At 42.9% G+C, this 24,966-nt stretch overlaps 1 protein-coding gene across 4 annotated transcripts in view; it reads left to right on the plus strand.

The window, feature by feature from the left end:
• The window catches only part of LOC139537470 (cytospin-B-like), a 181,356-nt gene that overhangs the window by 69,166 nt on the left and 87,224 nt on the right, over positions 1-24,966 (plus strand). The window contains exon 1 of one of the 4 annotated variants that reach the window (XM_071338818.1): positions 6,302-6,635. The exons of the other annotated variants lie outside the window; for them this stretch is intronic. Within the exon in view, the coding sequence (XP_071194919.1) occupies positions 6,596-6,635 (40 nt within the window). The 5' untranslated portion in view covers positions 6,302-6,595. Of the gene's footprint in view, positions 1-6,301; positions 6,636-24,966 lie in introns of those variants that run through there. 4 annotated transcript variants of the gene reach the window in all.

Here is a 24,966-nt window from a genome sequence, read left to right on the forward strand (position 1 = left end):
CAGATATATTTGTTTTGCTGTAAACATGGACCACAAACTGAAAAGCATAGTTAGTTAGCTGTAATAATGGGGGACCCACCCAACAATGTCTCTCTCTGTCTCTCACAAACTATCGTTTTGGCAAGGCGGTTAGGACATCTACTTTGTGCATGACACAAGTAATTGTTCCAACAATTGTTTTCAGACAGATTATTTCACTTATAATTCACTGTATCACAATTCCAGTGGGTCAGAAGTTTACATACACTAAGTTGACTGTGCCTTTAAACAGCTTGGAAAATTCCAGAAAATGATGTCATGGCTTTAGAAGCTTCTGATAGGCTAATTGACATAATTTGAGTCAATTGGAGGTGTACCTGTGGATGTATTTCAAGGCCTACCTTCAAACTCAGTGCCTCATCATGGGAAAATGAAATGAAATCAGCCAAGACCTCAGAAAACAATTGTAGACCTCCACAAGTCTGGTTCATCCTTGGGAGCAATTTCCAAACGCCTGAAGGTACCACGTTCATCTGTACAAACAACAGTACGCAAGTATAAACACCATGGGACCACGCAGCCGTCATACCGCTCAGGAAGAAGACGCGTTCTGTCTCCTAGAGATGAACGTACTTTGGTGCGAAATGTGCAAATCAATCCCAGAACAACAGCAAAGGACCTTGAGAAAATGCTGGAGGAAACGGGTACAAAAGTATCTATATCCACAGTAAAACAAGTCCTATATCGACATAACCTGAAAAGCCCGCTCAGCAAGGAAGAAGCCACTGTGTAGTGCATTATATAGTAATTAGGGTGCCATTTTGGATACACTCTGGGCCCCTGGAGGCCTGTGGAGAGGCCACGAACATGTGGCCATGAAGGGACAGTGTGTGTCTGTGGGTCGCAATGGAGCCCACCTGACTGGGGCACAGTCACTCTCTCTAGCTCCTCATCACTGCCATATGAATTAATCCAACATGCCTCAATACCACTGGGACTCCTCAGTCCTCTTTAGCCTCCATAAGCATTCTACCGTGACAGACACACACACACACATACACAGGCATACATGCTTACAGAGAGAGAAACACACACAAGCACTGGTGGTGCGTGGGTCAGCTGTTTGTTCACCTGCCTGCAATTGCTAATAACCCATCCACAACCGAGTGAAAGTGAAAATATGAGGCCCTAACCCGCAAATATAGAAAATGCACTGTTGGCTACAGTCAGACACGGCGTAACAATATTTTGCCTAATTTAGATACAGTGGGGCAAAAAAGTATTTAGTCAGCCACCAATTGTGCAAGTTCTCCCACTTAAAAAGATGAGAGAGGCCTGTAATTTTCATCATAGGTACACTTCAACTATGACAGACAAAATGAGAAAAAAAATTCCAGAAAATCACATTGTAGGATTTTTAATGAATTTATTTGCAAATTATGGTGGAAAATAAGTATTTGGTCACCTACAAACAAGCAAGATTTCTAGCTTTCACAGACCTGTAACTTCTTCTTTAAGAGGCTCCTCTGTCCTCCACTCGTTACCTGTATTAATGGCACCTGTTTGAACTTGTTATCAGTATAAAAGACACCTGTCCACAACCTCAAACAGTCACACTCCAAACTCCACTATGGCCAAGACCAAAGAGCTGTCAAAGGACACCAGAAACAAAATTGTAGACCTGCACCAGGCTGGGAAGTCTGAATCTGCAATAGGTAATCAGCTTGGTTTGAAGAAATCAACTGTGGGAGCAATTATTAGGAAATGGAAGACATACAAGACCACTGATAATATCCCTCAATCTGGGGCTCCACGCAAGATCTCATCCCGTGGGGTCAAAATGATCACAAGAACGGTGAGCAAAAATCCCAGAACCACACGGGGGGACCTAGTGAATGACCTGCAGAGAGCTGGGACCAAAGTAACAAAGCCTACCATCAGTAACACACTACGCCGCCAGGGACTCAAATCCTGCAGTGCCAGACGTGTAAACCCTGCTTAAGCCAGTACATGTCTAGGCCCGTCTGAAGTTTGCTAGAGAGCATTTGGATGATCCAGAAGAAGATTGGGAGAATGTCATATGGTCAGATGAAACTAAAATATAACTTTTTGGTAAAAACTCAACTCGTCGTGTTTGGAGGACAAAGAATGCTGAGTTGCATCCAAAGAACACCATACCTACTGTGAAGCATGGGGGTGGAAACATCATGCTTTGGGGCTGTTTTTCTGCAAAGGGACCAGGACGACTGATCCGTGTAAAGGAAAGAATGCATGGGGCCATGTATCGTGAGATTTTGAGTGAAAACCTCCTTCCATCAGCAAGGGCATTGAAGATGAAACGTGGCTGGGTCTTTCAGCATGACAATGATCCCAAACACACCGCCCGGGCAACGAAGGAGTGGCTTCGTAAGAAGCATTTCAAGGTCCTGGAGTGGCCTAGCCAGTCTCCAGATCTCAACCCCATAGAAAATCTTTGGAGGGAGTTGAAAGTCTGTGTTGCCCAGCAACAGCCCCAAAACATCACTGCTCTAGAGGAGATCTGCATGGAGGAATGGGCCAAAATACCAGCAACAGTGTGTGAAAACCTTGTGAAGACTTACAGAAAACGTTTGACCTCTGTCATTGCCAACAAAGGGTATATAACAAAGTATTGAGATAAACTTTTGTTATTGACCAAATACTTATTTTCCACCATAATTTGCAAATAAATTCATTAAAAATCCTACAATGTGATTTTCTGGAATTTCTTTTCTCATTTTGTCTGTCATAGTTGAAGTGTACCTATGATGAAAATTACAGGCCTCTCTCATCTTTTTAAGTGGGAGAACTTGCACAATTGGTGGCTGACTAAATACTTTTTTGCCCCACTGTATGTTTCAGCTGATCATTTTAAAATAGCACCTTTACTGACGGTCCTTAACTGCATATTCACATTTTCTCAAGATGCTGAAAGAAAGAAATCATATTTCTTCACTCCTATTCCCGAGTCAAAATATACTTTCAGTGTATAATTTTTCTGCAACAAATGCTTAATTCTGCAGGAGTTCATATTAAGGCTATTAAGAAGTTATAGACCAACAATCACTGTCCAGATTTCAGTTTCTATTTAACCCATCTGAACGATAGTCTACACTTCCCTTGATGTGCCTCACAAGCATCACACATAACATAGGCACTGCTAATATCCTTTTTTAACACCACCAAATCTTTCCTAAACATTACATTTCTGTCCCTCCCTTCTCATTATTTTCAACTCTCCATTTCACAGCTTTTCTCTTATTGAATAAAACTCTGACATTGTCCTTTTTGCCTCAGTATATTGACCTTAACTTTTTCTGCCCGTTCCCAAAAGCGTTTGGCGATTGGCGTGTAGGCTATTTGGCGCGCGTACAGTTAGGCCCTAAAGCTTAGGCTTACGCACTAATGTCAAATAGCCTAAAAATAATAAAATAAAAACCTAAATGTAGCCTATAGATAGATAGAAATTGATACATTTGTGGATGTTTTTATATACAGTGGGGAGAACAAGTATTTGATACACTGCCGATTTTGCAGGTTTTCCTACTTACAAAGCATGTAGAGGTCTGTAATTTTTATCATAGGTACACTTCAACTGTGAGAGACGGAATCTAAAACAGAAATCCAGAAAATCACATTGTATGATTTTTAAGTAATTAATTTGCATTTTATTGCATGACATAGGTATTTGATCACCTACCAACCAGTAAGAATTCCGGCTCTCACAGACCTGTTAGTTTTTCTTTAAGAAGCCCTCCTGTTCTCCACTCATTACCTGTATTAACTACACCTGTTTGAACTCGTTACCTGTATAAAAGACACCTGTCCACACACTCAATCAAACAGACTCCAACCTCTCCACAATGGCCAAGACTAGAGAGCTGTGTAAGGACATCAGGGATAAAATTGTAGACCTGCACAAGGCTGGGATGGGCTACAGGACAATAGGCAAGCAGCTTGGTGAGAAGGCAACAACTGTTGGCGCAATTATTAGAAAATGGAAGAAGTTCAAGATGACGGTCAATCACCCTCGGTCTGGGGCTCCATGCAAGATCTCACCTCGTGGGGCATCAATGATCATGAGGAAGGTGAGGGATCAGCCCAGAACTACACTGCAGGACCTGGTCAATGACCTGAACAGAGCTGGGACCACAGTCTCAAAGAAAACCATTAGTAACACACTACGCCGTCATGGATTAAAATCCTGCAGTGCACGCAAGGTCCCCCTGCTCAAGCCAGCGCATGTCCAGGCCCGTCTGAAGTTTGCCAATGACCATCTGGATGATCCAGAGGAGGAATGGGAGAAGGTCATGTGGTCTGATGAGACAAAAATAGAGCTTTTTGGTCTAAACTCCACTCGCCGTGTTTGGAGGAAGAAGAAGGATGAGTACAACCCCAAGAACACCATCCCAACCGTGAAGCATGGAGGTGGAAACATCATTCTTTGGGGATGCTTTTCTGCAAAGGGGACAGGACGACTGCACCGTATTGAGGGGAGGATGAATGGGGCCATGTATCGCGAGATCTTGGCCAACAACCTCCTTCCCTCAGTAAGAGCATTGAAGATGGGTCGTGGCTGGGTCTTCCAGCATGACAACGACACGAAACACACAGCCAGGGCAACTAAGAAGCATCTCAAGGCCCTGGAGTGGCCTAGCCAGTCTCCAGACCTGAACCCAATAGAAAATCTTTGGAGGGAGCTGAAAGTCCCGAAACCTGAAGGATCTGGAGAAGGTCTGTATGGAGGAGTGGGCCAAAATCCCTGCTGCAGTGTGTGCAAACCTGGTCAAGAACTACAGGAAACGTATGATCTCTGTAATTGCAAACAAAGGTTTCTGTACCAAATATTAAGTTCTGCTTTTCTGATGTATCAAATACTTATGTCATGCAATAAAATGCAAATTATTTACTTAAAAATCATACAATGTGATTTTCTGGATTTTTGTTTTAGATTCCGTCTCTCACAGTTGAAGTGTACCTATGATAACAATTACAGACCTCTACATGCTTTGTAAGTAGGAAAACCTGCAAAATCGGCAGTGTATCAAATACTTCTTCTCCCCACTGTATGTCATGAGAAGACTGTGCCCCAAGCAACCCCCAAATACTGAAATTCTTCTAGATGTTTCTTGGAGGCCATAGAAATGGGGCTCCTGTGGCGAGGAGGACATTCTTAACTAGATTAGAGCTATGTTTGTTTATCGAGGGTGGTTCTGCAGTGATGGGCTCAGACAGGAGAGAGGATCAGTAGAGAACACTGAAGGAGGAGGAGAAGGAAGAAGAAGAGGAGGAGGAGGCACCACCGCAGCATCTCTTAGACTTTCTAAACTATTACGCCCTTCATGAGATTTTTCAAAATGCTTAATGTTGCAACAGATAGAGGCTCTTATAACTTTAATAGCATAATAAAATAGGAGAGAGAGAAAGACAAAGGCACACATACAATCACACACATAGTGACAGAGAGGGAGGCACTGAAAGATGGAGGGAGAGAGAAAGAGAGGTTGCCTTAAAGTCGCGTCGCTCAAAAAAGGACCAATCCAACCGGAGATGACACATTAATTCACTCCCGACTTTATTTCTCCTACTTTGGCTTTTATCATCATGAATATTTCAGACACATACATTGTGAATGAGGGAGAGGGGGAAAAAACAAGCTATCCTCTCATCCCACCCCCACTGCATCGCCCTCCCCTCACACACAACTCCCCACCGTTTTCATAAACACTCACCCCAAAACAGCCCCCCAGTAATGCAGAGTCTTGCTATGAAAACACTGGCAGTGTGTGTGATTTTGTGTGTGCACATGAATGCGTGTATGTGAAAGGGGGAGAAAGATACTGCATGTATGCGTGTGTTAAGAGTTAGCTCCAGCTAATCGGTGATCCTTCTCTCTGCTGGACGGATGAGGTCAGGAGAGTTAACATGAAAGGGAAGAGAAGAGAGAGCTCTGCTGTCAGTCTCTGCCAACAAGACAAAACGTCCTTTTCTTCCTCCTTATTTTTCCTTCCTTCTCCATCAGTCTCTCTATCTATCTCTATCTCCATCAGTCTCTCTATCTTTCATTATATTGTACCAGAAAGAGAGGATTACTTTGTTGAGGTACAGTACACTGTGTTAAAAAGCAGCAGTCATTTCTGCTCTACTGTGATCGAGAGAGTGTAGAACAGCTCTGGGAGAGTCTGTGAGACAGGGAAGGAGGAGGAGCAGAGAAGGAGGACCTGTGTGTGTGTGTGTGTGTGGCCTGGAGAAGCCACTCCTCCTCTGTGCTGATTCCAGCCGTCACAGGGCTAATGAAGCCCACACCGCTCTGCCAGTGTGTCATACTGTCACCAGCCTGGAGGACTGAGCACACACAGGCAGCGGGACAGTCTGCCTCCACTCACTCAGCCTCAGGAAGAGCTGGAGAGAAGAGAGAGAAAGGAAGGAGGGGATATTATTTGTGTCTCCTGTATTTATCTCTGCCGGGAGATCAGACTGAGACTACATATTGTAAGATAGAGAGTTTCTCTGAGCAAAGCCGCCTCCCCCGCGGCCGGGGTTCTTGGATTAGTCCTTCCTGGGGTGGAGAGTGAGTAGACCTGCGGACCGAACCAGCATGGGGAACCAGGCGGGTAGGCTGGAGGAACCTGAGTCAGGTCTGCTACCTTACCGTACTGTATCGTATGCCAGCTTAGCTCTGTTCACTCACCACTACTCTCTCCATCACTGAGGCTATTTATTCACTTCATCAGTATATCTTTCACTCACTCTCTCTCTCTCTCTTTCCCCCCCTCTCTGTCCCTCTTTGCTCTATTGATGTGAGAGGCAAACAAAGCCATGCATTGCCAAATAGCTTAGTTATGAATCTGATGCCATGTCAGAAAATCCCATTTAAAGGTTAATTATCAGACATATAGAGCTGTACAGTGCCAGTGGCTCTGTTTGTACTGTAGGTTTACTTGGCCCTTTTTCTGTTATTACTCAGATTCTAATAAGAAGAAGGATATTCATTGACTAGTAGTGTGTGTGTGTGTGTGTGTGTGTGTGTGTGTGTGTGTGTGTGTGTGTGTGTGTGTGTGTGTGTGTGTGTGTGTGTGTGTGTGTGTGTGTGTGTGTGTGTGTGTGTGTGTGTGTGTGTGTGTGTGTGTGTGTGTGTGTGTGTGTGGTTCACGATATCTGGACATGAAAAGTGCTGAGTGTGTTTTATCTTCCAGCAGCTTCCTCTCTGTCAGAGGCAGGCAGGGAATCAGCCAGTGGAGATGGTATCGCTGTCCCATGCAGCTTCTCTCTCTATCTCTCTCTCGCCTCTCCTCTCCTCTCTCTGTCTCTCTCTCTCTCTGCTGCCCTAAGGATAGACTGCTTAATACATTTACATTTCAAAGTCTCTGTTAACTTCATTTAGCAGCCTTTAACTTCACATTAGTCAGAGAAACCATTGGTATCTCTGTCTCTCTTTCTTATTGCTTCTTTCTGTTCTCTCATCAACAAATGTTCCTCTCAGGTTGTGTCCTATCTCTGTCCTATCCATGAACAGCATATCTGCATTATCAGCTCCTCTCTGTGGGCTCATTGCCTCTAGTGTAAAATAACTTGTTGCACAGCTGACAAAGAGGTGTGTGTGTGTATGTGCTGCGTACACATCTTTGTGTGTGCATGTATGTGTTTAGTAGTGTGTGTGTGGGAGTGCCTCTGTTTGTAGCCGGATCTCTTTCCACCCAGTGTGTGCAGCCAGTGAAGTCCCTGTGTCAGTCACAGTGTGGCCAAGCAGGCAATAGAGAAAAGCCAGGCAGGCAGCCAGTGAGGCCACAGCCCACACCACACAGTGTAGCGTTATCGGTTAGTGAGTGTTGTCGTGTCATTTCGGAGCGGTAGTGTGTGTGGTGTGAGATAGCACGGCAGGCTCTGATTCGGAGGCTACAGTATAGCTGCTGCATGCCAGCAGGAGAGATTAGACTCTTGGTTCCTGTCACACACATTTCTCTACTATACTGCTCTCGAACAGGTCGCTCAAATGAGGGAGAGCATTGGCTATTTCACACACAGACTATATTGTTGTTCACATATCATGTAGGTGTTTTTGTTGTTTTCATTTAGGATTTGGTTTCTGGCCAAGGCATAATGAAGACATCAATGAAGTCATTTGAGTTTTGTCACTGAGGATTTCATAACTGCTGTTCTTATTACTGTAGATTTATATCGGCCAAATTTGGGGTAAAAACCAGTTCAGACATGAGTCCTCTGTACTGAACACACAGTGAGATGAGGTGTCCTCAAGCTCCTCATGGTGACTTGTCCTCTAGAACAACTGGAAGGCGTCCCATCAGCCCTGTGGTGTGATCCATCTATGCTGTCACTTCCTGCTGTCTGTCTGACACTGTGTTTTCCTCCATCAGAATGTATGTGTGTGCATGCGCGTGTGCGCACTCGTGTGTGTGTGTGTGTACAGTTCATATGAGGCTAAACATCATCCAATTACAGCCTCCTTGGGTAGCATCTGTCATCTGTCAAGTATTTGTATCACGTACAGTATGTTTCATATACAGTGTACAAAACATTAAGCTCTTTCCATGACATAGACTGACCAGGTAATCCAGATGAAAGCTATGATCCCTTATTGATATCACTTGTTAAATCAACTGCAATCAGTGTAGGTGAAGGGGAGGAGACGGGTTAAAGAAGGATTTTTAAGCCTTGTGACAATTGAGACATGGATTGTTTATGTGTGACATTCAGAGGGGGAATGGCAAGAAAAAAGATTGAAGTGCCTTTAAAAGGGGTATGGTAGTAAGTGCCAGACGCACCAGTTTGTGTCAAGAACTGCAACACTGCTGGATTTTTCATGCTCAACAGTTTCCTGTGTGTATCAAGAATGGTCCACTATCCAAAGGACATCCAGCCAACTTGGCACAACTGTGGAACGCTTTCGACATCTTGTAGAGTTCATGTCCCAACGAATTGAGGCTGTTCTGAGGGTAAAGTATTCTTAATATACACTGGCCAAGAATCACTAGTACTGCCAGAGAGCTTTACTATCCTCAGTGGAGTCACACACACTAGGCTACATATCAAATGTGTTGTTATTATAAATTGACCATGACTATGTTTGATATGAAGCCATAGATAGAGGTTATTTTAAGATGATAGGATTGGAGAGTTGAGTGAGGGCGTAACTATCCTCAATGGAGTCACACACAGATTACATCAAATGTAAAGTGTCATCAACTGACCATGACTATGTTTGATATGGATCCACAGATACAGGTTGTGGGCCTGATGTTCAGTGAAGTAACTAGAGGAGTAATCTCTCGTGATGAACTTTGATGAAAAAATGTAATCTAGTTAGCTAGCTAGCGCAGGATTGGTTATGGGTTCTGAGATTAGGCTACTAAAGAAGAGAAACTGGCCTTAATGGATCAGGCACTGGAAACAGTGTTTGATTGTTTCATCTTTACCATCTCCTTCTGATGGAGTTTAGAATCGAAACAGATGGTTTATCTGTGATTACATTAGGACTAATTCTGGGAAGTCTTTAATAACCAGAGTAATGATCACTCCTCTTTAGTTGGTTCGTTACAGTGTAATGCATCAGCAATCACAGTAATTTCACTGTACGATCCATCACAATATAAGGTTTTCAATACCAGGCTAGGAAGAGTAATTTACACTCCTTTACACATACAGTACCAGTCAAAGGTTTGGACACGCCTACTCATTCAAGGGTTTTTCTTTATATTTCACTATTTTCTACATTGTAGAATAATAGTGAAGACATCAAAAGTATAAAATAACACACATGGAATCATGTAGTAACCAAAAAAGTGTTAAACAAATCAGATTCTTCAAAGTAGTCACCCTTTCCCTTGATGGCAGCTTTGCTGTCACCTAGAATGCATTTCAGTTAACAGGTATGCCTAAAAGTTAATTTGTGGAATTTCTTTCCTTAATGCGTTTGAGCAAATCAGTTGTGTTGTGACAAGGTATACAGAAGATAGCCCTATTTGGTAAAAGACCAAGTCCATATTATGGCAAGAACAGCTCAAATAAGCAAATAGAAACGATAGTCCATCAATATTTTAAGACATGAAGGTCAGTCAATCCGGAAAATTTCAAGAACTTTGAAAGTCTCTTCAAGTGCAGTTGGAAAAACCATCAAGCGCTATGATGAAACTGGCTCTCATGAGGACCGTCACAGGAAAGGAAGACCCAGAGTTCATTGGAGTTACCAGCCTCAGAAATTGCAGCCCAAATAAATGCTTCACAGAGCTCAAGTAACAGACACATCTCAACATCAACTGTTCAGAGGAGACTCCGTTAATTATTTTATTTATTTATTTATTTCACCTTTATTTAACCAGGTAGGCCAGTTGAGAACAAGTTCTCATTTACAACTGCGTCCTGGCCAAGATAAAGCAAAGCAGTGTGACAAAAACAACAATACAGACTTACACATAAACAAACGTACAGTCAATAACACTATAGAAAGAAAAATAAATAGAAAAATCTATGTACAGTGTGTGCAAATGTAGAAGAGTAGGGAGGTAAGGCAATAAATAGAACATAGAGGTGAAATAATTACAATTTAGCATTAATACTGGAGTGATAGATGTGCTGATGATGATGTGCAAGTAGAGATACTGGGGTGCAAAAGAGCAAGAGGGTAAGTAATGATATGGGGATGAGGTAGTCAGGTGTGCTATTTACAGATTGGCTGTGTACAGGTACAGTGATCGGTAAGCTGCTCTGACAGCTGATGCTTAAAGTTAGAGAGGGAGATATAAGACTTTTGCAATTCGTTCCAGTCATTGTCCGCAGAGAACTGGAAGGAAAGGCGGCCAAAGGAAGTGTTGGGTTTCGGGATGACTAGTGCAATATACCTGCTGGAGCATGTGCTATGGTTGGGTGTTGCTATGGTGACCAGTGAGCTGAGATAAGGCGGGGCTTTACCTAGCAAAGACTTATAGATGACCTGGAGCCAGTGGGTTTGGCGACGGATATATAGTGAGGGCCAGCCAACGAGAGCATACAGGTCGCAGTGGTGGGTAGTGTTTGGGGCTTTGGTGATAAAACCAGGCCTTTGTGGTCGAATTGCTGCAAATAAACCACTACTAAAGGACAGCAATAAGAAGAAAATACTTGCTTCGGCCAAGAAACATGAGCAATGGACATTAGACTGATGGAAATCTGTCCTATGGTCTAATTAGTCCAAATTTGAGACTTTTGGTTCCAACCTCCATGTCTTTGTGAGACGCAGAGTAGGTGAACAGATGATCTCCTCATGTGTGTTTCCCACAGTGAAGCATGGAGGAGGAGGTGTGAAGGTGTGGGGGTGCTTTGCTGGTGACACTGTCTGTGATTTATTTAGAATTCAAGGTACACTTAACCAGCATGGCTACAACAGCATTCTGCAGCGATACACCATCCCATCTGGTTTGCGCTTAGTGGGACTGTCATTTGTTTTTCAACACGACAATGACCCAACACACCTCCAGGTTGCGTAAGGGCTAATTGACCAAGAAGGAGAGTGATGGAGTGCTGCATCAGATGACCTGGCCTCCACAATCCCCCGACCTCAACCCAATTGAGATGGTTTGGGATGATTCGGACCGCAGAGTGAAGGAAAAGCAACAAGTGCTCAGCATATGTGGGAACTCCTTCAAGACTGTTGGAAAAGCATTCCAGGTGAAGCTGGTTGAGAGAATGCCAAGAGTGTGCAAAGGCAAAGGGTGGCTACTTTGAAGAATCTAAATTATAAAATATATTTTGATTTGTTTAACACTTTTTGGGTTGCTACATTATTCCATGTGATTTCATAGTTTTGATGTCTTCACTATTATTCTACAATGTAGAAAATAGTAAAAAATAAAGAAGAACCCTTGAATGAGTAGGTGTGTCCAAACTTTTGACTGATACTGTATGTATACACACGCACACATGCTCTGTTCGATCCCATAAAGATCCTTATTATAATTTGAAGCGGTCTACTGTAAAGTTTATCAATCATGCTGTTATTATTCTCATACATCCATTGCCCCATCCAATTGAAAAAGCATTCATATAGTTAATGAGAATTGATCACTAAATGGGCTGATTTGTCAGGATGTACAGAAGTCTGCAGAGGAGAGGATAAAGCAATTGATGAGAGAAGGATTTGATCAAGGACCGAGAGGAGGATTTTAATCTATTTCTCACCAGGTTGATTAGCCTATCTTGTCTGTTTGCTGCACAAAGACTTTCCTCATTAGAAGATAATGTTTTCTTATCTAATCAAACCACCACTACATATTGGCTCTCCACTCTCTCCTTCTGACTGTGGTCCAACGCTCTACACACTGAGAGAATGGCCCAGTGCCCACGCTCAGCAGATACTCTGATGACCTATTCAGTGAAATATTATGGCTGAACACAGAACAGTGAGCCTATTTTCAGATCCGACTCCATGTAAACCAGAGCCGTCTGGAGGCAGAATAAAAGCCCCGTCCATGGTGAACTGTGGCGACTGGCAAGATGTTTGTCAAGTGAGGTGAGAGGGGGAGTCAGAGAGAGAGGGAGAAAGAAAGAGAGAGGGTTAGAGCGTTTCTCATGCTCAAAAAAGGATAGTGAGCTTGCACGGTCCTGTGGATTTCTTGCCCGCATGGCCAGGATGTTTGGAGGTAGTGGTAATGCAGGAAAAGCTGCCAGAATGTTGGGAAAGCAGAGAAGCGTTTGATAGTTCTGGAGTGTTTTTGTCTGATATCAATGCAGCAATAACAATGGTGGTCACTGGAACAACATGACTTTTTGTTGTCTTTGCTCACACTTGGGCATCAGAAGTTTCAGTGAAGGAGAGCGATAGGCTAGACAGTCTACTACACACAGTGCTGGAGAGACTTTCTCAGGACACACAACAACAACCCACAGGAAAAGATTCCTCATCCGAAACTACACTACGTAACCAAACTAATCAGACTGTGATAACACAGGCTTTGTCTCTCAGGGAATTGCAGTGTCTGATGAGAAAGTACATGTACCGTTCTTATTGTTCTGATAAACGTCTGTTCCTGACCTGACACTTTCACAATAGTAGACTTATCACATTCAGTATACACTAAGTATAAAACAAGAGCAGAGTGGGTTGGGTGGGCTCCTGGGGCTGCTGGCAGAGGATGGATAGCTCCTTATGTTTATGAGGGCGAGGCTTGGATAGATTTGGTATTTTAAGGAAGAGTGTACAGGGTGTATAGGATGGAAGGTAGAAGGAAGAATCGATGTTGTACTTTGAAGTTTTCGGGCTGTGTATTTTTTCCAGATATGCTTGTTTTGATATAGGCTAAATTGTATTTGAATAGTTTATACAAAAGAGCGAAATATTGAAAATAATTCACCCTTTTACCTTTATATGCTCACTGAGTGTACAAAACATTAGGAATACCTTCCTAATATTGAGTTGCACCCCCTTTTGCCCTCAGAACAGCCTCAATTCGCCTGGGAATGGACTCTACAAGGTGTTGAAAGCGTTCCACAGGGATGCTGGCCCATGTTGACTCCAATGCTAACAAGTGACATCAATAAGGGATCATAGCTTTCACCTGGAATCACCTGGCCAGCCTAGGTCATGTTTTGTACACTTTGTGTATAATACGGTATGTGTTATACATACATACATACATACATACATACATACATACATACATAGAGAGAGAGAGAGAGAGAGAGAGAGAGAGAGAGAGAGAGAGAGAGAGAGAGAGAGAGAGAGAGAGAGAGAGAGAGAGAGAGAGAGAGAGAGAGAGAGAGAGAGAGAGAGAGAGAGAGAGAGAGAGAGAGAGAGAGAGAGAGAGAGAGAGAGAGAGAGAGAGAGAGAGAGAGAGAGAGAGAGAGAGAGAGAGAGAGAGAGAGAGAGAGAGAGAGAGTTGTTCAGGTTATGCGATGCAATCAACTGTAGATGGGCGGCAACATGCTGCTGGCTTCTTGGGCGAAGCTATGTGTGTGTGTGTGTGTGCACATCCCCATCAGCAGAATTCCCACACCACACCTCCCTGACAGCTGGGCTGCTTTAATACATTCAAGGCATTGTCTCTCACATTCCTCCTTTCACTGGGAGGGATACCTCTCATTATGACATTTACTGTACTGTTTGTCTGTCCATCCGTTTTGCTGACTCACCCATAGAAAGTGCTTAGACTTATAGGCCTGCCCTTTTTTACACTATCGTGTCAAACCCAACCATAATGTGCTGGCTTGTAGAAACTACAGCCACTATGTTAGATGTAGCATAATTCCCAGAATGTCATGTTGACATTGACAACTGAAAGCCTCTCTCTTAATTAATAAACAATACGTTCATTGGTTTTGACATCAATATCTAATTTGTTTGCAGAAATGTTTGTGAATTTGTTGAGATCCATTGCACCTGGTGGATACTCCTCAAGAGCTGGGCAGAGTCAGACCATGACACGATGAGCATTAGCAAAACACCAAAGAATGTGGAAAGAAAGACAAGAGGAATCTGCAGCCACAGCACTATTTTGTTACATAAATATTCTCATTGGAGACAGACCAACATCAGGATTCAGGAAACAGGCCAAAAAGAGGAGTCTCAGTGAGTTGCTGTACCCAGAGGTAGTAGGTAAACCTTCGTTCAAATACTATTCATAATAATTGTAAATACGTTATCTGTGTTTGATTGACCTTACCTGGCTTAATGGGTCAATAAAATAATGCCAAAACTGCAAACCCTACCCATCTGGCGCTCCAGGACAACATTTTTTTTTTTTAAGATTTCAAATAGTATTTGAACCCAGGTCTGGAAGTGTCACCAGTGAGGCTTTCTAGTTTCCACCACTGCAGTTACCAGGGAGCAGCCAGTACAGGACTGTAAACACAGAGATATTCTATGTGTTCTGTGTTTGCAAAGCAAGGTGTGTTTCAATGTCCTGTTTGTGTGTGATGAAACATGGGCTCATACCCAGTAGTGGAGAGTGAGGGGTAAGTTGAGCCACCTTTGTTTCCAGGAAACCATACACAAAATTAATCATTTTACCAAATATTTAGGAAGAGGTCATAATTTCATGGAATCTGTGAAAGAAGACATGGAATATGGAAAAAGTGGTGAGCAAGTTAGGTCCAAAAAAACGATTTCCACCAACTCAAATGTATTTATTGTGTTATGGTATTCAAAGTCAAGGTCGCGACAATTGCAGTGGGGTTGAGTGATCACATTAAGATCCTGCATCTGTATACATCAGTTGGGGTCTCTATAAGATTCAATACAGGGTCCTAAAAAAGTGCATCCTTGTAACTGTGTGGGCTAATATAGTCAACAATGTTTGCCTTTGGGTAAGTTGAGCCAATGGGAAGTTGAGCAAATTTAAGTGTTTTCTACCCAGGTGTAATGCATGGCATTATTACTGGGATAACAGGGCCTGGCCTTCTAGGAGTTCCTCTGTCCAGTGTCTGTGTTATTTTGCCCATCTTAATCGTTTATCTTTATTGGCCAGTCTGAGATATGGCGTTTTCTTTGCAACTCTGCCTAGAAGGCCAGCATCCCGGAGTCGCCTCTTCACTGTTGACATTGAGACTGGTGTTTTGCGGATACTATTTAATGAAGCTGCCAGTTGAGAACTTGTGAGGTGTCTGTTTCTCAAACTAGACACTTTAATGTACTTGTCCGCTTGCTCAGTTGTGCACCGGGGCCTCCCACTCCTCTTTCTATTCTGGTTAGAGACAGTTTGCACTGTTCTGTGAAGGGAGTAGTACACAGCATTATATGAGACCTCCAGTTTCTTGGCAATTGCTTGCATGGAATAGCCTTAATTTCTCAGAACAAGAATAGACTGACGAGTTTCATAAGAAAGTTCTTTGTTTCTGGCCATTTTGAGCCTGTAATCGAACCCACAAATGCTGATGCCCCAGATACTCAACTAGTCTAACGAAGGCCAGTTTTATTGCTTCTTTAATTAGAACAACAGTTTTCACATGTGCTAACATAATTGCAAAAGGGTTTTCTAATGATCAATTAGCCTTTTAAAATTATAAACTTGGATTAGCTAACACTACGTGCCATTGGAACACAGGAGTGATGGTTGCTGATAATGGGCCTCTGTATGCCTATGTCGATATTCCATTTTTGAAAATCATCCGTTTCCAGCTACAATAGTCATTTACAACATTAACCATGTCTATGCTCTATTTCTGATCAATTTGATGTTATTTTAATGGACAAAAATTTTGCTTTTCTTTGAAAAACGAGGACATTTCTAAGTGACCCCAAACTTTTGAACGGTAGTGTATATTTAAAATATAAATGAACCATGCAACAATCTCAAAGATTTTACTGATCTACAGTCCATATATGGAAATCAGTCAATTATAAAAATTATCTCTAGCCCCCCCCGTCTCATTTGGGTGACATGTCTGGTGAGTATGTAGGCCATACTGGGACATTTTCAGCTTCCAGGAATTGTGTACAGATCCTTGCGACGTGGGGTCGTGCATTATCATGCTAAAACAAGAGGTGATGGCGGCGGATGAATGGCACAACAATGGGCCTCAGGATCTCATCACGGTATCTCTGTGCATTCAAATTGACATCGATAAAATGCAATTGTGTTCGTTGTCCGTAGCTTATGCCTGCCCATATCATAACCCCACCATGGGGCACTGTGTTCACAACGTTGACATCAGAAAACCAGGCACAATTTGAGAGAAATAAGCTTTTTGTGCATATGAAACATGTCTGGAATCTTTTTATTTCAGCTCATGAAACATGGCACCAACACTTTACGTGTTGCGTTTATATTTTTGTTCAGTGTAGATCAATTATTGATCTTTTGAGAGCGAAATGTTGATACCGTGACTCAAGAGGGAAAAATAACTATAACTGCCATGGTACGATATAGAGATCATAACACACCCACATCGAACCACACCTTCAAGATGCAAATCTAGTTTTTTCTTAACGAGCAGCAGAAAAACGCATGCGGAATTTGTGAGTTCAGCCCCCCTTTAAGTTGTTTGTCTCATCTCGTGATAAACATTTAATTTCAAACACCCCCTGTTAGCAACAAATGCCGATATTCTCACTACTGCACAATGTAATTAGTTTGACTTTTGGTCGTCTGTGGAAAGGGTGGGGAAGGGAGGTGAACAAGTCTTTTTCTCAGTAATACCTTCTAAGTCCTCTGTGTGGAAATCTCTCTGCCATTCTCAGCTTAATCCAAAACCCACAAATATATTAGGGATTCCAGGGATTGTTCCAGGAAAAATTATATCAAAATAATTTCCAAAATCATGTAGGATGTGTATTTGGATCATGAGAGAAATGTAAAAGTCAAGGATAAAAGGTCAACCCCTCTAGTTTATATTTGAAATAGAGAAAGGCTGATGTTTTCAGAGCCTGAGAATGTGTGTGACCAGCATGAGCATCAAATTGAAAGGTTGAGATGTTTTGATTTGTAGATTGATGCTGAAGCCGAACGAACCGTTGACGAGTGGTGCTCTGGCTGTATCTTGGCTAAAAGTGCTTGATTTCTAAAAATGACCATCTGATGTCAATACTTTTGATTTAGCAGATAGCCAGCCGTCTTAGCTGTAACTGTAGCTGTCCCCTTTAGCTATTTCTGGAGAGAAAATCTAATCTGCTGTGCTCATGCTCTGATGTGAGGTACCAAATGTATGCCTTTGTAGAAAGTGTACCTTCCTAAAGCAGAGTTCTGCAGCATGCACATTTAGTTCAGTTTATACCCTCAAAAGGAACATCCTTAACTTCGTAATTGAATGTAAATGTTGTAAATGACTCTACTGCTGCTTTCCAACTCCCCTCAACAAAGCACATCATGCTATTTCCATGGTGCCGCATTTCAACAGTGACAGTGCAGACTTGCAGGTGATATAAGTTTCCACTTCTCAGCAGTGTTTGATGAATGATATGCCACCTGCTGACAGTGGACTCACTCACTACCCATAATGACTTGGACACAGGAATACATGAGTATGGGCTATTTCACTTTTGCTTACAGTAGAGGTTGTTGTGAATACTAGCCAGGGATCTATACTTCTACTCCTCCTTCCTTCCCTGCTGCTATTCTGCTCTTGGTGTTTTTGTACTTGTTTCCGGCACAGCAAGAGCAGCAATTCCCCTTCTCTGTGTAATCAAGTAATGGTTTTTCTATATGCTGCGTACAGAGTATTTCCGAACCATCACAACTCAAAATGTCACCCTCTGTGAGTCAGCTTTTTGATCACATACTGTAGATACGGTAACTCTACTTATTTTCCTCCACTCCATTGAGCAATTTACAGTCTCCAATTAACCCAGCCAAAACCCATCCATTCTGCCCTCACACCCTCTCTCCTGCATCACTCCTTATTTATATGCAGGATTATTGGCCGGCCCCAAGAGGGGAAATATCATCTCAGCCAATGTGGTGGCCGATTCCATCCACTCTCTGTCTCTCCACACTGACCCTACTACTTATCCCTCACAGCCAGACATGCCCAATGCTCTCCCTTCTTCCATTCTTTCAGCAAATTAGTTCACATAAATATTGTCAGACTGGCAAACAGAATTGAAAAAGCCTCTCAAACTCTTTAAAAGGCTCTAATGCTCAACTCAAACATGTTGATTGTACAGTACATACAGTATGGACTTTATGCTCTAGCTTATATCTACTGCACATATTATTGCAACTATTGTACTATCTAAATACTCCTAAAGGCCAGCATTGTGGCCAGATTTTACTATCATAGTAAAATATTTTCAGTCTTGTTTGGTTCTTGAAAAGCAAACTGTCCGGCCCATGGTCTGACAGGGATGTGGTGGATCACTGCTGAAGATGAAGAGTGGGGATCTGAGCCCATTGGTTATTATCACTGGTCAAAATCTCTGGTGGGAAGGTTATGGTACTATGGTAATAATCCCTCTATAGACATGATGGCAGCATGTAAGATCTACAGGAGTAAAGATATTAAGATATAATCACAAAGAACAAGGGAAAGGTTTGTTGGGTGTGAGGATCAGATACTGGACTTTTCCCAGCTACAGATATAATATAATATATCCAGTCAATTCCCCAATGCAATCATTTCCTAAACTCAATAGTCTGGAAAGCCCATACAAAGCTAGACAAAGACCTTTGAGTCTAAACCCTATACTTTTGTACACTATTTCTAAACCAGCCCCAAAGCACACACTCACAAAGCACTAACGTTATGTGCTGCTGCTGCTGCGGCTTACCCTCCATAGTAACTGTCTGTGTATCCAGATCATTACCTGATTTACCCCCCCCCCCCCATCACCAGCAAATGCAATTTTACACCACAATTACACCACAGATTCCTTTTAATTGACGTGCCTCTTTAGTGGTGTACTGTAGTCTATGGGAAATGGGGGGCTTATTGAAATCCTGCATAAATAATGATTGCCTGTTTACTATATTCCCTGCTGCTACAGTAGAACCATAACATGTATCTTGTGACATTGTAGAACATTCTGGGCTCTAAATCAGATGTGATCTGCAGATCCGCTCTCTAATGATACTGTACGTCGTCCTCCACATTATGATGTCATGTCCTGAATCTGACCCAAAGTCTTTGGGACCTGGATCCTTGGGGCCAAGAAATTATGTAGAACCTAAATGTGTAAGTGTAAGTGCATTTAGGCTAGACCTTCTGTCTAACTTTTACTTTCATGAACTCATATTCAGGAACTATTGTGGAATATCTGTCCATTCTTTGAGACCTGAGACCAAGAGATTAAGTTTTGGCCAGTGTGAATTTAAACCGTCATCTGACTTTCAGGAACCATAGTGGAATATCTGTCCAGTTACTATAGTATTGCAAATAGAGATAGCCTATAATAAGTAGAACACAATTTGAGATTCTATGTTTCTTTAAATGGTGACTTTGCTAACTCCTAATCGGTGGTATTAATTTCTACTAGAAGAGTTAGGATGATGATAATTGTTTGTGTGAGGATGACAAACCTGGTTTCAAATATAATTTGATTGAATTTGTCTGGCTGCTGGCAATATGGAAACAATGGATAAGTCCCAAATATGCAAATCCTGTCCATATTATGGCACTCCAGACACGCTCAATCAAATGCTCGTATTATTTGAAAGAGGGTTTGGATGATGGGTTACCTGGACTGTGCCAGTCAGCACGGACATCTGCCTCCCCTGTCCCTGACTGACTGAGTTTGCTATTCCATCCTGGCTGGCTGACTGACTGACCATGCTGGTTGACCATTCCATTCGCTGTGTCACAGTAGTGACGCACATGGAAACCCCGCTCTGTATCTCTCTTCTGCACCAGCGAGAGGAGTGGAATGCCTGTGTGAGCCCAGGGTCTGAGAGATAAGCTCCAGTCTACCCACTCACTCCTCATCCGTGTCCTGTCTAGCCTGGTCACACATCTGTTTGTGCTGTCTTGCCAACTCCTGTGTTGAGTTGGCAAGACAGCATACACAGATCTGGGACCACCAGGCTATGTCCTGTCCAGTTGCTGCCTGTACAACAGGAAACCCCAGACAGACAGAGAGTGACTGATATTGTTTCTGTCTGACTGCTCTGTACCCCCCACATCCACCTGACTGGAAAACATTAGACAGCACTTCCTGGAACTCCATGGAAATGGTACGTGTGCGTGGACGCATGTATGTGTGTTTGTTTGTTTGCGTGCGTGCGTGTGTGTGGTGGGGAAATGAGATGGGGGGGGTTCTTTCCCTCTCAAAGGTAATTCTACTGATTGCAGTGAGCTACTGACTATGTCACTGTGTCATCTCAGATGCCAACGGTTGTTCTGACACTTGACCTGCCTGACCAGCCCCGGACACTAATCTGTTATCACTCCTTCTCCTGTCCCCCCATGGCTGTAAATTAAAGACTGGCTGGGCCAGGGGCTGCCTTCCCTTCACAATGCACCCTGTTACCTCTTGGCTGCTGGCTTGGCTGGCTGGTAATGCTGGATGGTGTCCAGAAGCCACTCAGGCGCATGTCCCCTGGCCTGCTGTGATTTGAAACCTAATCTTCATTAAAAAGATAGCTATGCACCAGAGTGCATTATTGTGATGAAGTACTCACACTTGAGTACTCTGATTATCGGGAGACTGACTGTGTGTTATTAATTAATCAAACAATTACTTAATGTAAACAAAGCAATTACAGGAGGCCATTTCAGCAGGATTCAAGGTGATCAAAAGTGGGGTTACTAACAATGGTTCTCTCTGTGTGGACGTGTGCTTTCTGGTGTCAGCACACCACAAATTCTCCACTGTTGAATCAATTCTGAGAGTGTTAAAAGTAACACTATTCCAGTGTCTATACGGGTCCACACTTTTCATTTACATTTAAGTCATTTAGCAGACGCTCTTATCCAGAGCGACTTACAAATTGGTGCATTCACCTTATGATATCCAGTGGAACAACCACTTTACAATAGTGCATCTAACTCTTTTAAGGGGGGGGGGGGGGTTAGAAGGATTACTTTATCCTATCCTAGGTATTCCTTAAAGAGGTGGGGTTTCAGGTGTCTCCGGAAGGTGGTGATTGACTCCGCTGACCTGGCGTCGTGAGGGAGTTTGTTCCACCATTGGGGTGCCAGAGCAGCGAACAGTTTTGACTGGGCTGAGCGGGAACTGTACTTCCTCAGAAGTAGGGAGGCGAGCAGGCCAGAGGTGGATGAACGCAGTGCCCTTGTTTGGGTGTAGGGCCTGATCAGAGCCTGAAGGTACGGAGGTGCCGTTCCCCTCACAGCTCCGTAGGCAAGCACCATGGTCTTGTAGCGGATGCGAGCTTCAACTGGAAGCCAGTGGAGAGAGCGGAGGAGCGGGGTGACGTGAGAGAACTTGGGAAGGTTGAACACCAGACGGGCTGCGGCGTTCTGGATGAGTTGTAGGGGTTTAATGGCACAGGCAGGGAGCCCAGCCAACAGCGAGTTGCAGTAATCCAGACGGGAGATGACAGTGTTTAATTAAAACTTTGCTTAGTGTAATGCCTTATTTGCATATTCCCCAGTGTGCCTTTCGAGTTAATTATAGAGTTACAACCCATGACTGTATTTGTTAGTGACAGAGACATGATTGTTTGCATTCATACATTTTTGGTCCTGTGGCCATCACCAAGTGAGATCCTAAGCGAATATGTTTTCATTCAAATTGAAACTCATGGTTTACAGGCCACAACAGGCCTGCAAGTCACATTATGCTCTCTTGCAAAGTGATTTGTATTTTGGGGCGGGGGGATCCAACCAGAGTGGGGATATATAGAAAATATATCAAACATTTTCTTAGCAGTCTGATCCAATAGAAAAGTATTGTCACTTGTGTCAAAAGAATAATATCACGTGATTGATGACATTTAAAGATTTGTACATTACTCAACCAACTTATAGGGTGTCGGAACTGCGGGACAGAGAGCGACAAACCTCTGCTGAAAGGTTATTGTTTTTATCTAGATAGCTCAGGGCGTAGAACCACACAAAAGAGGAATCCACAGTATATTGAAATTGCAGCACACTAGTATCGAATCTTGAAAGAACCTATTAAGATTCCCCCTCCCCCAACAGTGATTGTAAATTATACATCTCTAGTTTTTATTGGTAATTATCGAATTATGGATCCACATTTTTTTTATACAGTTCATTCGGAAAGTATTCAGACCCCTTACATTTTGTTACGTTACTGCCTTATTCTAAAATGTGTTACATTTTTTCCTCATCAATCTACACACAATACCCCATAATGACAACGCAAACACTGGTTTTTAGAAACCTGAAATATCACATTTATATCGCTGAAATATGAAATATCACATTTACAAAAGTATTCATACCCTTTACTCAGTACTTTGTTGAAGCACCGTTGGCAGCGATTACAGCCTCGAATCTTCTTGGGTATGAAGCTACAAACTTGGCACATCTGTATTTGGGGAGTTTCTCCCATTCTTCTCTGCAGATCCTCTCAAGCTCTGTCAGGTTGGATGGGGAGCGTCGCTGCACATCTGCTTTCAGGTCTCTCCAGAGGTGTTCGATTGGGTTCAAGACCAGGCTCTGGCTGGGCCACTCAAGGACATTCAGAGACTTGTCCTGAAGCCACTCCTGCATTGTCTTGGCTGTGTGCTTAGGGTCTTTGTCCTGTTGGTAGGTGAACCTTCGCCCCAGTCTGAGGTCCTGAGTGCTCTGTAGCAGGTTTTCATCAAGGATGTCTCTGTACTTTGCTCCGTTCATCTTTCCGTTGATTCTGACTAGTCTCCCAGTCCCTGCCTCTGAAAAACATCCCCACAGCATGATGCTACCACCATGCTTCACCGTAGGGAAAGTGCCAGGTTTCCTCCAGACGCTTGGCATTCAGGCCAAAGAGCGCAATCTTGGTTTCATCAGACCAGAGAATCATGTTTCTCATGGTCTGAGAGTCCTTTAGGTGCCTTTTGGCAAACTCCCAGCGGGCTCTCATGTGCCTTTTACTGAGGTGTGGCTTCCATCTGGCCACTCTATCTTAAAGGCCTGATTGGTGGAGTGCTGCAGAGATGGTTGCCCTTTTGGAAGGTTTTCCCCTCTCCACAGAGGAGCTCTGTCAGAGTTACCATCGGGTTCTTGGTCATCTCTCTGATCAATGCCCTTCCCCCTGATTTCTCAGTTTTTCCAGGCATTCAGCTCTAGGAAGAGTCTTGGTGGTTCCATACTTCTTCCATTTAAGAATGATGGACGCCACTGGGTTCTTGGGGACCTTCAATGCTGCAGAAATGTTTTGGTACCCTTCCCCAGATCTGTGCCTCGACACATTCCTGTCTCGGGGCTCTACGGACAATTCCTTCAACCTCATGGCTTGGTTTTTGCTCTGACATGCACTGTCAACTGTAGGACCTTATATAGACAGGTGTGTGCCTTTCCAAATCATGTCCAATCAATTGAATTTACCACAGGTGGACTCCAATCAAGATGTAGAAACATCTCAAGGATGATCAATGGAACAGGATGCACCTGAGCTCAATTTCATAAGTATTCAGGGTCTGAATACTTATGTAAATAAGGTATTTCAGTTTTTAATTTGTAATACATTTGCAAAAATTTCTAAAAACCTGTTTTCACTTTGTCATTACGGGGTATTGTGTATAGATTGATGAGGAAAACAATTAATTTCATTAATTTTAGAATAAGGCTGTCACGTAACAAAATGTGGAAAAAGTCAAGGGGTCTGAATACTTTCCGAATGCACTGTATACAGTACCAGTCAAAAATGTGGACACACCTACTCATTCCAGGGTTTTTCTTTATTTTTACTATTTTATACATTGTAGAATAATAGTGAAGACATCAAAACTATGAAATAGCACATATGGAATCATGTAGTAACCAAAAAAGTTATAAACAAATCAAAATATATTTTATATTTGAGATTCTTCAAAGTAGCCACCCTTTGCCTTGATGACAGCTTTGTACACTCTTGGCGTTCTCTCAACCAGCTTCATGAGGAATGCTTTTCCAACAGTCGTTAAGGAGCCCACATATGCTGAGCACCTGTTTGCTGCTTTTCCTTAACTCTGCGGTCCAACTCATCAATTGGGTTGGACCGCAGAATCTCAATCTCAATTGGGTTGAGGTCGGGTGATTGTGGAGGCCAGGTCATCTGATGCAGCACTCCCACTTAAACAGCCTGGAGGTGTGTTTTGGGTCATTGTCCTGTTGAAAAACAAATGATAGTCCCCACTAATTGGTATTTTGACCAATCACATCAGATCGGTTCACATCAGTTCTTTTTCAGAGCTGATCTGATTGGTCAAAATACTAATTTGTGAAAAAAAGATTAGAAATGGACTTTCCTGTCTAAACTCAGCCTTTGAAACACTGGCTACATTGTATTTCTAACTTTGAGCCTAGTTGCTTTCAACCACCGACCTCTACTGGACACCTTATTTACCAATTTACTTTTTTTCAATACATAGCACCTGGACGGTAACTCAGCAGGTAGGGTCGAGGAATACGGAGCAATCAGACATCTTAGGCGCATAATCAAAT

Source organism: Salvelinus alpinus, chromosome 13, assembly GCF_045679555.1.
Source record: "Salvelinus alpinus chromosome 13, SLU_Salpinus.1, whole genome shotgun sequence".
Classification (NCBI taxonomy): Eukaryota; Metazoa; Chordata; class Actinopteri; order Salmoniformes; family Salmonidae; genus Salvelinus; species Salvelinus alpinus.